This window comes from Lolium perenne, chromosome 4 (assembly GCF_019359855.2).
Source record: "Lolium perenne isolate Kyuss_39 chromosome 4, Kyuss_2.0, whole genome shotgun sequence".
Taxonomy (NCBI): domain Eukaryota; kingdom Viridiplantae; phylum Streptophyta; class Magnoliopsida; order Poales; family Poaceae; genus Lolium; species Lolium perenne.
This window is the reverse complement of record NC_067247.2, coordinates 285,543,207-285,555,469: the sequence shown is the minus strand read 5'-3', so window position 1 is coordinate 285,555,469 and position 12,263 is coordinate 285,543,207. Positions and strand designations below refer to the sequence as shown.

At 38.8% G+C, this 12,263-nt stretch overlaps 1 protein-coding gene across 35 annotated transcripts; it reads right to left on the bottom strand.

Moving 5' to 3' along the window:
• Positions 1-2,318: 2,318 nt before the first annotated feature.
• LOC127295645 (peptide chain release factor PrfB2, chloroplastic) lies at positions 2,319-9,322 on the bottom strand. Of its 35 annotated transcripts, none has more exons than XR_011743672.1 (9): positions 8,533-9,321; positions 8,356-8,447; positions 7,640-8,169; positions 7,460-7,543; positions 6,985-7,132; positions 5,390-5,455; positions 4,562-5,170; positions 2,773-2,879; positions 2,319-2,663 (listed from the first exon to the last, which is right to left on the bottom strand). XR_011743672.1 is itself a non-coding variant. In XM_071819230.1 (9 exons), exons 4-9 carry the CDS (start codon positions 7,760-7,762, stop codon positions 5,091-5,093), a joined length of 432 nt encoding a protein of 143 aa, XP_071675331.1. In that variant the 5' UTR covers positions 7,763-7,862; positions 7,956-8,169; positions 8,356-8,447; positions 8,533-9,320; the 3' UTR covers positions 4,904-5,090. The 35 variants fall into 35 exon arrangements, 5 of the variants coding, with proteins under 5 accessions (XP_071675331.1, XP_071675330.1, XP_071675329.1 ...); XR_011743670.1 differs by having other exon boundaries at positions 6,985-7,127; XR_011743674.1 differs by having other exon boundaries at positions 6,985-7,127; positions 7,716-8,169.
• Positions 9,323-12,263: the final 2,941 nt, after the last annotated feature.

Below are 12,263 nucleotides of genomic sequence, written 5' to 3'. Positions count from 1 at the left end.
TTTATTAGTTACCACTACTGAATTGAACAACAAAGGCTACTACAAATTTAAGGGAAAGGTTATTTGAAGACTTAGTGCGCACCTGTGTGTTTTGCCCCTTCACCCCTTTTAATTATTTATTGGAAATAAGAGTTTATAAAAATGGTTGTTCGAACATCTGCAAGCATAAAGAAAAGATTATATTAAGTTTGCCACCACTGTACCTATGTTCTTTCGAATTGTTGTGTTGAAGCATGAACTCTCAATGTAAATGTAATCATGCATACTCTACACCATGATTACATTTATTTGTAAAATATGCTGATTTATGATCATTTATTAAATAATATACAGTTCAAGCTAGGTCTGTTTATTATACTTTTCCAGACTGTGAACAAATTTATACATCTACAGATTTTAGATGGTTGTTTCCCTGATCGAGCTCTGCTCTTTTTTCCTTCATATTTGCTTTGCTCAAACAACTTCCTAGGTGGACAATTGTAATCAGTTCTCTTACCTTCATTGTGTCAGAAATTAAGTGCTTAGATCCATTAAAATGACATAGTAATCACTAAGATATACTCAATGTTGTGAATAATTTATTTTGGATAGCAATGTATGATGTTCATATTGCAAACAGGAATTAGAATTTAGCATTTACTTGGATTTATGTTTCTCCGCATCTGTGGTTTCAGAGAAGCAAACTAACTAACCTACTTTAGGACCAAGGAGTGAAAAGAAATCTTCTATGGGGGATATACTTATGTTTCTTCCAGTTTTATATGTGTGTTGTTGACCTGTTCTCTCCTTAGTTTTTTTTATTCGGCATCTCCCTGCTTAGTTGCTATAGAGATGGCATGCTGCAATATATATGTTGTCTTTTGTTTCCTGATAGAGGTCACAGAGAAGCTTGCTTACTGTTTGCTAGCATAAATGAAACACAAGAAGACATTACAAGGAGCACTACATTAACATTATTCTTATAAGCACTTTTGGTGTGTGGGGCTGTTATTTTACAGGGACGTTATAGGCTGGTGGTTCTACAAGCTTGAAATGCAATCCATTGTAAAATACACACGAAATCATAGAATACCTGTAAGAACAAACGCTTTAAGTAGAGTACAAGTGTGTTCTAATGGCATAACATATTCTGCTGTTGTCCTTACATGAATATTAGCAGATTTGTTTTTGCACAAATACATGCATTAGAGATATATAAAAAGAAACAACTCCTTTCTTCAAATGATAATGCATAGCCATATATGTGTCTCTGAAGGTAGTTTTGAAAGTGGAGAAGTATATGCTCATGATCGTCCTTTTTGATTCATGCTACCGTCAATAGTTATTGTGGTTTTATTAATAATGGACATGGAATCAAATATATAGTTGAATTTGATTATTTCTGGTTCTTATGCCTATCTCCCGTCTTCAGCTAATACGTAAGAGTGTCTTATATATCCACTTCCTTATGTAGGAGCTTGAGAAATGCAGTAGACTTGAAAACGTTGCTGAACTTTCGAAGGACGTTCGAGTGGGTTTGCTTAAGAGTGTTTCTGCAGTATGTTTCACTTACTTCATGACTTCTGTAGTCAAAATGTCCTCTAATGGGAAAATACGAACCACTAACGATAATTAAGCTGTAGATGCAACGATGTTTTACCATTCAGGCTAACAAAGTTGAACCTATAAAACAACTAGAGTAATGATATATACCGATGAGCTCCACCTGGGCTCACGGATAAAGAGTCTGAATATTTAGAAAGTCATCTTTTCCTTCATTTCATTGTCTTTGCATTTCTTTTTTAAGTAGTATTGACTTTAAGAGTTTTACTCTTAACTGGTAAAAATGCCCTTGCGTTGCATCGGGAAAATAAGGACTCAAACGTCCCGGTGAATATGACACGTGATGACACTTCTCCTCTATGCCATCATAGATGAAGATGGTCACATTTTCTACTATTCATGATGAACATGATTAATCTTAAGAAGATGATCTTGGAAGGCTCTCAGCTGCATGCTTATAATGACGTAGACTTGTCCATGTGGTTTACCGACTCTATGCAATTTAAACTTGTCTCAAATTTTGTTGCAAACTCGATTGATGTTCCTAACTGAATTTGACTGTGGTACCACGGATTTTCTAGATATTATATTTTGATCCTTCAACAATAGCTATATAGGAAGTCTCGACATAATGACATCAAGGGCTATGTGCTTTGATCATTTGTGAACCGTCGTCTTTTGTCAACTTGTGATCCGCAAAACTAAAATATATTTTAAATTAATATTTATCCATAAGATATGCACTACGATCAATATTAGACATTGAAAAGGAAAAATGAGCAATGAAGAAATGAATTAAAGATATTTATATTATGTACATTTCTTTTTACTGAGTAGAATAGTCACACTCTATCGAAAACAGTTGATAGCTCATAATCCCCTCTCTTGTCCATGCCGTTGTTCCTCTGCTTTCTGGCATTCGGCTATTCGGCCAACTGATTGCAAACATATATATATCGCGGCGCCCCAGCGGGTCCTGTCGTTCCTCAGGCCAGCACCCCTCCTCCCGAGTTCTTTGTCCACCACCAGCCAACACCGCACCCGCGTGACCTCGTGCCGGAGTAGATGCTACGACCCTGAAGCGCATTGGTCGCCTGTATCCAATTTGTCCTCTCAACCGTCTGGTGTGTACAGCTAACAGTTGCTCAAGGATATACAAGCTAGCAGTTGCAGCATGTGCAAGTAAAGGAGCTTGATTCATATAGGCCTCAATAGGATTCAGTAGCTTACTTCTCTTCCCACGTGTTGGGGTGGCTGGGCTGCACCCTGAAGTGAATGGCATCTGCGCAGGAAAATGCATATCCTGATGGTACCCGAGATCCATATCCTGATGGTACCTAAAATCCATATCATGAGTTTGGCCACGAGAGTTTCAAATATGCATTTTCACCGGGTTAGAAATATCGTGAAGAAAATAATACTGGAGGCATTGTACTGATTAGGTTCAGTTTACTAAAAAAAATTGAAGTTTAGTACAATAGCGAGTGATTAACATGAGATAAATATCAGAAGGTCAAATAAAAAAAGAACTACTATTATGTATTTATGTTTCATTGGCATCCCAAATTCAGTAATAACAACTTTTGAAACGGAAGCACAGAAGATAATGTATGGCAAATAACATGCAAGAATCAACCACAGAACTTGATAAACATAGAGCGATCATATATATCACTGTATGGATAGAAATTATATGAGCTTCAAAAGGGTTATCTTTATTCCTCCGCCAAGTGATTCTTCTCTTGGCATTACTAACCGCCCCCGTTTGTTCAGAGAATCATATACAGAAGAAAATCATGGGTCGCGCAATGATCGATGAACTGAACTTATGACAATATCAACATTCAGTTTGTAAATAAGAAGTACTAGCAGTGGATGGGCGCGGCGGCACGCCGCGCCAATGTGTTATAGTATGAATTTAAAAGGCTCTTGAATTAATTGTGGTTTTTTTTGGTGTTCAAACAATATGCTCTAAGATAGTTGGCAACAATATCTCATAGTGCATATACCGGAATTCTCTGTATTTGAAGTTGATATTAAGTCTTGAGTAAATAAACTGCGGGCTTCTGCTATATCTGGATAATGCAGTTAATATTTTTGCACATGTGAAGTTGCACGTGCTTCAATTTTTTAAAACACAGTCATTTTGTCGTCTTGTTTTTGTATGATAACTGAATATTCAGCTAGTAGTTTTGTTTGCTTGAATGTGAATCTGTACAGATTGTCATTTAGCTGTGGGCTAATATTCATGTATGTTTCAAAAATGAAGTTGCGAGCGTCTCTTAACGGATTGAGTCTGTCTAGCAAAAAAACTTTTATTTGCTTGCATGCGAGTCTTTTTAAATTGTAATTGTGGTGCGGATGGAGGTGTGTGAAAAAAATTAGGCAAGTATCCATTAGCTGAAGTAAACTGAGGCAAGTGTCCATTTAAGAGCTGTAACTCCTTATCTATCCACTCCCTGGTGTAAATTGCTACCAGTGTATGCAACAGAATGAAAGGTTGGTGCTGATCAAAGCGAAGTAGGAAAACTCTAGTTTTTATAGTTTCAAGCGTATAAAAATATGTACATGTTTCTGAAGATACATGCACATGCTAATAGAGTTGCAAAATAAATGTCAGGTTCAGCTAGGAAAACAACTGCGGAGGAAAGCTCGGGTAAAACATAACGCTCCACATGACAAATTATATGATTTACTTATAGGCATCAAAAGTAACTATGGGCATAGAAGGGATCAAATTGGGCTTTAAAAGATCAATTTTATTATGCCTTCACTTTGTTTGTTCTAATGAGCTGAACAATTCTTAAAAGAAGAATATGAGCTGAACACAACACACAACATTATGAAGTTCTGGACATAGACTCAATTGACACGGTACAAATGGATTGGCCATTTATTTTGTAGCACATAAAGAATTCAAGAATACTGAACATGAAGAGCTATTCTCTGCTGAAGAGAGATGAGATACGCATGCCCCATGCTGCTTGCTCAATTTGCAGAGTCACTACATCAACTGTACCTGAGAACCTTCTAAGCAGTTTGTGTGAAACAGCTCCGGTGAACATTGCGATGACGTGACATAGCTCGCCTGTCATAAGAAACGAACAATCCAAATTATCTGATGAGTATACCCATCTAAAATGAACTTCAGGAAAGGCATCATGAAAATTCATACAACAATAAAAAAAAAGTCCACCTGGACTACACGCTCCACGTGACAAATTATATGATTTATTTCTAGGCATCAAAAGTAACTATCGGCATAGAAGGGATCAAATTGGGCTTTAAAAGATCAATTTTATTGTGCCTTCACTTTGTTAGTTCTAATGAGCTGAACAATTCTTAAAAGAAGAATATGAGCTGAACACAACACACAACATTATGAACTTCTGGACATAGACTCAATTGACACGGTACAAATGGATTGGCCATTTATTTTGTAGCACATAAAGAATTCAAGAATACTGAACATGAAGAGCTATTCTCTGCTGAGGAGAGATGAGATACGCATGCCCCATGCTGCTTGCTCAATTTGCAGAGTCGCTGCATCAACTGTACCCTGAGAACCTTCTAAGCAGTTTGTGTGAAACAGCTCCGGTGAACATTGCGATGACGTGACATAGCTCGCCTGTCATAAGAAACGAACAATCCAAATTATCTGATGAGTATACCCATCTAAAATGAACTTCAGGAAAGGCATCATGAAAATTCATACAACAATAAAAAAAGTCCACCTGGACTACATGCTTTTCTTCCTGGCAGAGAACTTGCATACAAAAAATACTAACAATATGTTACTGACAATACGTAACCTATGCTTAGCATGTCTCTGAAAATATATTATTACCTATGATCAGCACGAAAACGGAGCACCGCAATGGAATCTATGTATGCTTCGGTGTCCAAGGAAATACTGATCAAAACCAACACACGAACACATATGGATTAACTTCCAAGGAATTTAAGAATATTCAGCAGGTGTATGCAGTTTTCGCCCACACATGGTTGGGTCTGGGAAAATAAGCATATCCTCGAACGTGTGTTTTAGATTTTTTTTCTACTGCCTTTGGTTCTAGTGGAACCTTGATTTTTAATGTAAACTACTTTCTTTAGGAATATATTTCGGTACACATATTTCCTACTTCTCTGAACAAAATAAATAACATAGCCATGTATTAAGGATTTGGGGTTCACTATTCTTCTACAGGTGAGGATTTGGATCACCAGATTCAAGTTAATTTGCATGGTAAATAAATAAGATTGATCAAATATTTTGCTTGACAGGTCTTCTCAATGCCAACATAGTACCCAACAGTAAACTTGCTAACCTTTGTTACAGAACCAAGGAAAAAATATTAGCCAAAGTTCTAAGGAGCCAAATAAAATTTCGATATAGAATCAAATTGAGTACAATTGGGTGAATGACTTGAGTTTAGCAAACATCAGGCGCCAAAAAATTCAGAGAAAATAAAGAAGTCCTGCACCTCTTTCAGATAGTATGTATCTACAGAAGAATGTCTGGTGGCCACAATTCTATTTTTGGGTTTGGCAAACATGAGGCCCCTATCTTGTCACTGAACTATCTCCAGATCTGAAGAGAATTAGAGGAGATTTACCCGCTGTAAGATATTGCATTTTGACCGTGAGAGGAAAGAGTGAGGGTTAGAGGAGAGAATGGGGCCAGAAGTAAATTGTGTGCTTTGACCTATAGTGAGAAACCACCGCGAAATGAATTATTGGAAAGTGTGTATGTTTTGAATAACCTAAGGAGGAAGTATTGCTGGTGATGAAGAAAATAAATAAATCAAATATTCCTTGAACTCTATGATAAAACATGAACCCACAACACGGAAGTAAGAATATTTTAGAGAGGACAATAAATATTGATTTAAAGTATTAAGTTGGAGGTATTATATATCTAGATTGGAGTAAATGTGTTCAAACGACGTAGAAGGATCACAATCTAGCCTAGGAGAATTTTATAAGGAGATAAATTCAGAGATGACGTATGTTTGGCAAGTGTCATCTAAGAGACTAAGAATCAACTTCCCTCAGCCTTTTGGAAATAGTGAACAACAGATTCTACTGATCTTACATATGTGTGACAATTACTCTTATATTGAGGATAATTTTTGGAGGTGTAGGCAGAAAATTGGCAGGGATCTTGCAACGAAATCCATATATTGCGTCTCAGAAATCAAACTGATTATATTTCACCATATTACAATCTAGATAGCTTTATATGTGTATGAATAGATAGCCATTGTAAGAGAAAGTTGGCTGCACCATTTTATATGATGGATATGTTATTGAAAAAGCCAAAATTTTGGCATTTGCAAAGAGAGAGAGAGAGAGAGAGAGAGAGAATGATTCAAACAAAAAAACTTGCTACAATACTGAAAACGAAGAAGCGGAAATAACAACAGAAAGAAGGAAAAGAACCTATTCAAAAGGTGTGGATGCGTACATGCTTCTGGTTGAAGTGTAATCCCCATATTCCTGATTCAGTCTGGTAAATACAGGGCAAGTTGCTTCTCCAATCCTCGCAAGACCTTTGTAGGCGTAATCCGGGTTGATGTGCTTCGCTGCGCTAGGGGATTGGTTGTGTTGGTTTTAACTTTGCTGAATAAACTATTAGAGTAAGAAGTATGATACATCTTACTTTCAGGTAAATAGCGAGCTGGTCTAAGCAAATGCAATTGATTTTAAAAAAATAAACAAAGCAATTAAGAATCTTGAACATATGTCAGATTTGTTACTTTTTCTACGGCATGCACTGAACAATGTAAGGTGAAAACTTTTTTTTGGGGGACTCCCATGATCTGTTTTACTCGAGCTCATTTTGTGAAGCATATGTAATATACTCGATATAAATTTGAAGTTACTCCACAAAAATCCAGAGGCAGAGCATCATCACCTTCCGTAATGCAAAGGTTGCAGGATTATCCTATCTAGGATGGAGAAAATCAATAGATCATGGTCCAACTTCTTTTCAGAAAATCTGGGACATTCGAAAAATTTAACAACAGAAAAGTCCCTTAATAATAGAGGAGGAAAACAAACTTCCAGTCATACAGGCTTCCAAGTTCTTCATTACCTTTCTCCGGCTATTGCAAAATAGTTATATAGTGAGCTCTTCACTTAAATTTCTTAAGATAATGCCACAAATATACCTCAATGAAGCAAGGGTAAGGGTCACGATCTCCTGAAAGCAATGCATTCAGTTCCTTCTCCTTTATATCTCTTCTCATATCGGCTAATGCTTTCATGTATACCTGCACAAGGCAGTTAACCAGCGGATAAAACAAGGAGCTAATTTGCTGCACGAAGTGTTTCAGTAAAGGTCAGTGTAATTGCATTTGGAGCTATGTCATATGTAATTATGAAAATGAGCAATGGATATAAATATTCACCGTCTCGAGTTCATTATCACCCTCTCCATGTGCATGCCTCAACACGTCAATGTGCTCCATAAATTCCTGCTCGAATTGGTTCACTGACTTAATCTTGGCCATGATCTCACCTTACTCACGACTAACCTTCCTGGCCAAAACTGAATCCTCCCAGAGGTCTGGTCTCTCCAATACCACATCCAATTGCTTCGATCTCTTCCAGGAACCATCTCCACTGCAGAATAAAAATAAAGTTCAAGAAAACCATAGATGAAAGGGAACTTGTCCTCTAAATTCTCTGAATTCTTACAGGTTATCAACACATATAGTCTCTACTAACATGGACCTTCAACACAAAGAAGGATAAACACAGGTAAGATGAAGAAAAAATAGTCAAGAACCATGGTAAGAATGAACTTGCCTAGCATCATCTCCGCTTTACTATTCCAAAACAGAAATAGGCGGTCGACGCAGATCGAGTCGCCACAAGCCCGCGCAGCCTCAACTCTGGAGCTGCTCTAATTCAACAGCGGCAATGACTAATCGTTGTTAAATTAGTGCAAGGACAAATAAAACATCAGCTTGAGATGTGTTTTACCTTGAAAATCCATGCTATTTTCTGTATCCTAAACATCTTCCTCAATATTTAATTTCCTGGCGGATGTGTACCTTTATATTGAATGGAGTGAAAACCAAAAGCGACTGAAGTAAACAAAATTGGATTGTTATGGAGGGCGTACTGTCCACAGCAAAGCTTTTAAGTGGTGATTGGGAAGAACAAGGATTGCATCTCTCTTTCATGGATACCGGCTAATTAGGGCACAGTGAGCACACAGAGCAATGAGCGGCCAGCAACTTGCTCCATGGCGCAACAGCACGGACTGACGGCAGCCCTCTACCTGATCTTTCCACCGCTAGGCGATGCTCTCGACACCTGCTGCGCGGCCACCGATGTTTCTTCTCTCGGCAGCGGCTCCAAGAGCTCGTGGTGGAGTGGCGGAATGTACGGCATCCTGGCGGAGCCCTCCCCATGACCCACCTCCTCGAGCTCGACGAAGATGTCCTGGCGGAGCCTCCCTCGACGGGCCTCGTCGCGCTAGGAGGCGTGTCCTCCTCATGCGCCGCCCAGGGCGTGGCTAGGTCTTCGTGGGTGTGCGCGTAGGGGCGTGGCCGAGCTCCACGGTGGTGCGGAAACGGGAGAGGAGGAGGTGACGGCACTGGACGTGGCCAGGGGGAGGGAAGAGGGCGGCGGCCCTGGGGCAAAGATCTGCTGGCAGCCATGGGGGGGAGCTCGGGCCGGAGGGGAAGAAAGGATTACGGGGAGGAAATCGAGGGAGCGGTAAGAGCTAGTGGGGCAAAACCAATTGCCTGCTGGTCAAAGCGGTTCACTGAAAATGCTACATCCACCTCGACGGAAAATAAGCACATCATACACCAAAGCAAAGGGGCAACCAAAAATCTATAAGGCCACCAGAACTGCACACAAGAAAATCACCACACGAATCAAGTGAAAAAGAGAAGACGTGTCCAACCAGGGTTAATCTGAAAAGAAACTCAAAATTAAGAGAAAAAAGATCTTTGTTACCATTTAATATAGTAGTTATGTAATATCTAAATTACAAGTAACCAATGACAAAATTAACATTCGCTGGTCCCTCCAATCATTCATCCCTCTGCTAGACACTCAACTCTTGAGCTCCATTATTCATCAGTGGCAAAACTGAACTTACAAGGAGAGAAATGTAAAATAGCAGAAGACCTTCTAATTTCATCAATGGAAGTTACCTACCATAATGCACACAAGACCCCTAACGATTCGTCTATAATGGGCTATCACAATAAGCAAAAGAGCTTGAATTCAATGTCCTCTACAAATCTGCATCCTTGAATATCACATGAAAATGGAACCAAGCTCAGAGATCAACCACATTCATCATGTTCATGATCCAGACTGAAGTAGGTATTGATCATTGTCTTCTTAATCCTCAAAAAAGAAGTATTGCCTTGCATTTTCATTAATCACATAATCTAACTCTACTGCTGTGGAACAAAAGAACTGAAGAGTACAATGCACCATTAATTAGAAATCGTGCAAAAGTGCTTAAGTACTGCACCCTGGAAATAAATAACTAAATTGATTAAATGGAAATCATGACAAAGTGCTTAAGTACTGCACCCTGCAAAAATTCTAGCATAGATACATCTTCATATTTTTGCACACAATGAACAAAAATAGAATACTCTAATGAAGAAATCCTTCCATTTATATACATGGCTAACCAAAATTAATCGATGGATGTATATGATAAACCAAAACATAATACTCCAAGGGGATGTCCTTCAATTTTATCCATGATTAAAAGGAAGTGAATTCCTACCTCGAGAGGTAAAGCAGGAGCATGTAGTAAAACATAATACTCTAGAGCAGCAAGCAAATCGGTGCAAACTGCTGCATCAATTGAAACCAAAATCGTGTCTGGGCAGTCCTTTGTCTCCAAGAAATCGTGATCTAGATCACGATTTCTTTCTTCCTTCGTTTTTCCCCGCAAAAAAAAGAAAGAGATCGTGGTCTAGTAGAATGCAAGAAGCAGCTAGTCTAAATGTTGATGGGTTGGCAAAATTTCTGTCCTATGGAAATGAAGCATGTAAGAGATTTGTTAGTTCTATTTATGGCACCTAACTTGGTGTCAACACCCGGATTTTTAAGTCCAGATGCCTATTATGCCATTCATCGCAATCCCAGGAATATTATTTTCGCGAGACATAATAGTTAAGTAGCATGGAGTCATCATTCATTACAATACCAACATAGTCATTACACAAATAGGATCACATGATCCAGTCTCATTACAACACTTGATCTATTGATCATTACACAAATAAGTAGCGGAAGCGAAGTAGTAGTGGACTATCTATTCCACAGGCAACGCTTGACGTTAGAAGCTCCTAGTTGTGGTAGACGTCCTGCTGATCGTCATCCTCGTACTGCTGCTCGGCTTCATAGTCTGGCCATTTGAATAGCCAGGGACAAAGCCGTGAGTACTTTCAAGTACTCGCAAACTAATACTAATGTAAGTACTAACATTGCTGTTGAGAGTGTTCTAAGCTGTAAGGTTATTTGCATAAAGCCAATTTTAGTTTAGAAACATTTTAGTAAACAACTCCTCATGTGCTAACTAACTCAAGTGGGAACATTAGTGTCATTCCCACAACTCTGTTGTGATTCGTATTCAAAGTCACTGTTCAAGTTCAAATTCACCAGTCACAAAGATATAAATTCTGATGACGGAAACAGTATGGCCTTTCCAATTGTCCATGACAATTGTCCATGACCGCGGACGCGGCTATTCGAATAGGTTTACACTCTGCAGAGGTTGCACACTTGTGCCACAACATTTGATTACATCCGTCAGGGATAAACCCCGAATAATCGTAACTCAGTACGCGGATCATCAACCGTTAACCTTTCGCTTACACATCCTAGTATAGGCACATCTCTCCATGAGCTTGGCCTCCCGGTGATAGCCAACTGTTATCCCGGGAACTGCACAGGGCTTGGCCATACAATTCACCTCAATTCACGTCATTTCACTTTCAACGGAGGCAGCCTCGGCATAACCTCTATGACGCTTGTTTAGAGGGAACCCATACTAAGACACATAAATTTTCATCTAAGCCATACCCATAATCAGGTATTGTGGGGGTACTCAAAAATTGGAATGGTATCGCATCCAACTCTATCATCAGTTTTTAGCCATTTCACCAAGTCAAATTCTTGTCACATTCACCTTCAAAATCTTTCAGTCGAAATGACTCATCATTCCAAGGTTTTCACCATCATCATTTCACCAACACAAGTTCCCATCTAGAGTAGTCAATTTTTAATTTAGCACTAGCATCTATGTGTGAGGGGTGCTAAGTAATCTGCTTTGCTTCTAGGCTAACTTTGATACTCTTGTACTAACCCAACAATAACCAAGTGAATCATGAATCAAAAAGTACTTTGATAAAACAAAAGTAAGTAAAACTTGGAAAGTAAAACTGGGAAATAGGATCATAAGCATAAAGTAAATGGGGTAATGCCTTGCTCATGGTGAGCTTTGCACTTTGCAAGCGTATTATCTTGCCTTGGTTGGGGAATTGGTCAAAGTGGTCTTCTTCTCCTTGGAAGTAGACCTCCTCCTCCTCTTGATACTCCTCGGTACTAGCGTCTAAAATACGAATACGGGGTACACAATCATCATACCAAACTTATTTACTAAACTAAGCACACACATGATTCACACAATTTAAGCTAGCATCACACATTACTATTAAGTTGGTGGGTGT

Excerpts from the sequence above, each read along its gene's own strand:
- LOC127295645 (XM_051325610.2), bottom strand. The coding sequence starts at position 8,057 with ATGGCCAAGATTAAGTCAGTGAACCAATTCGAGCAGGAATTTATGGAG. Across the intron at positions 7,133-7,715 it reads CTTACCCTTGCTTCATTGAG|CGCAGCGAAGCACATCAACC; the intron begins GTATATTTGTGG and ends CCAATCCCCTAG. Across the intron at positions 5,171-7,009 it reads TACACTTCAACCAGAAGCAT|GCGAGCTATGTCACGTCATC; the intron begins GTACGCATCCAC and ends TTCTTATGACAG.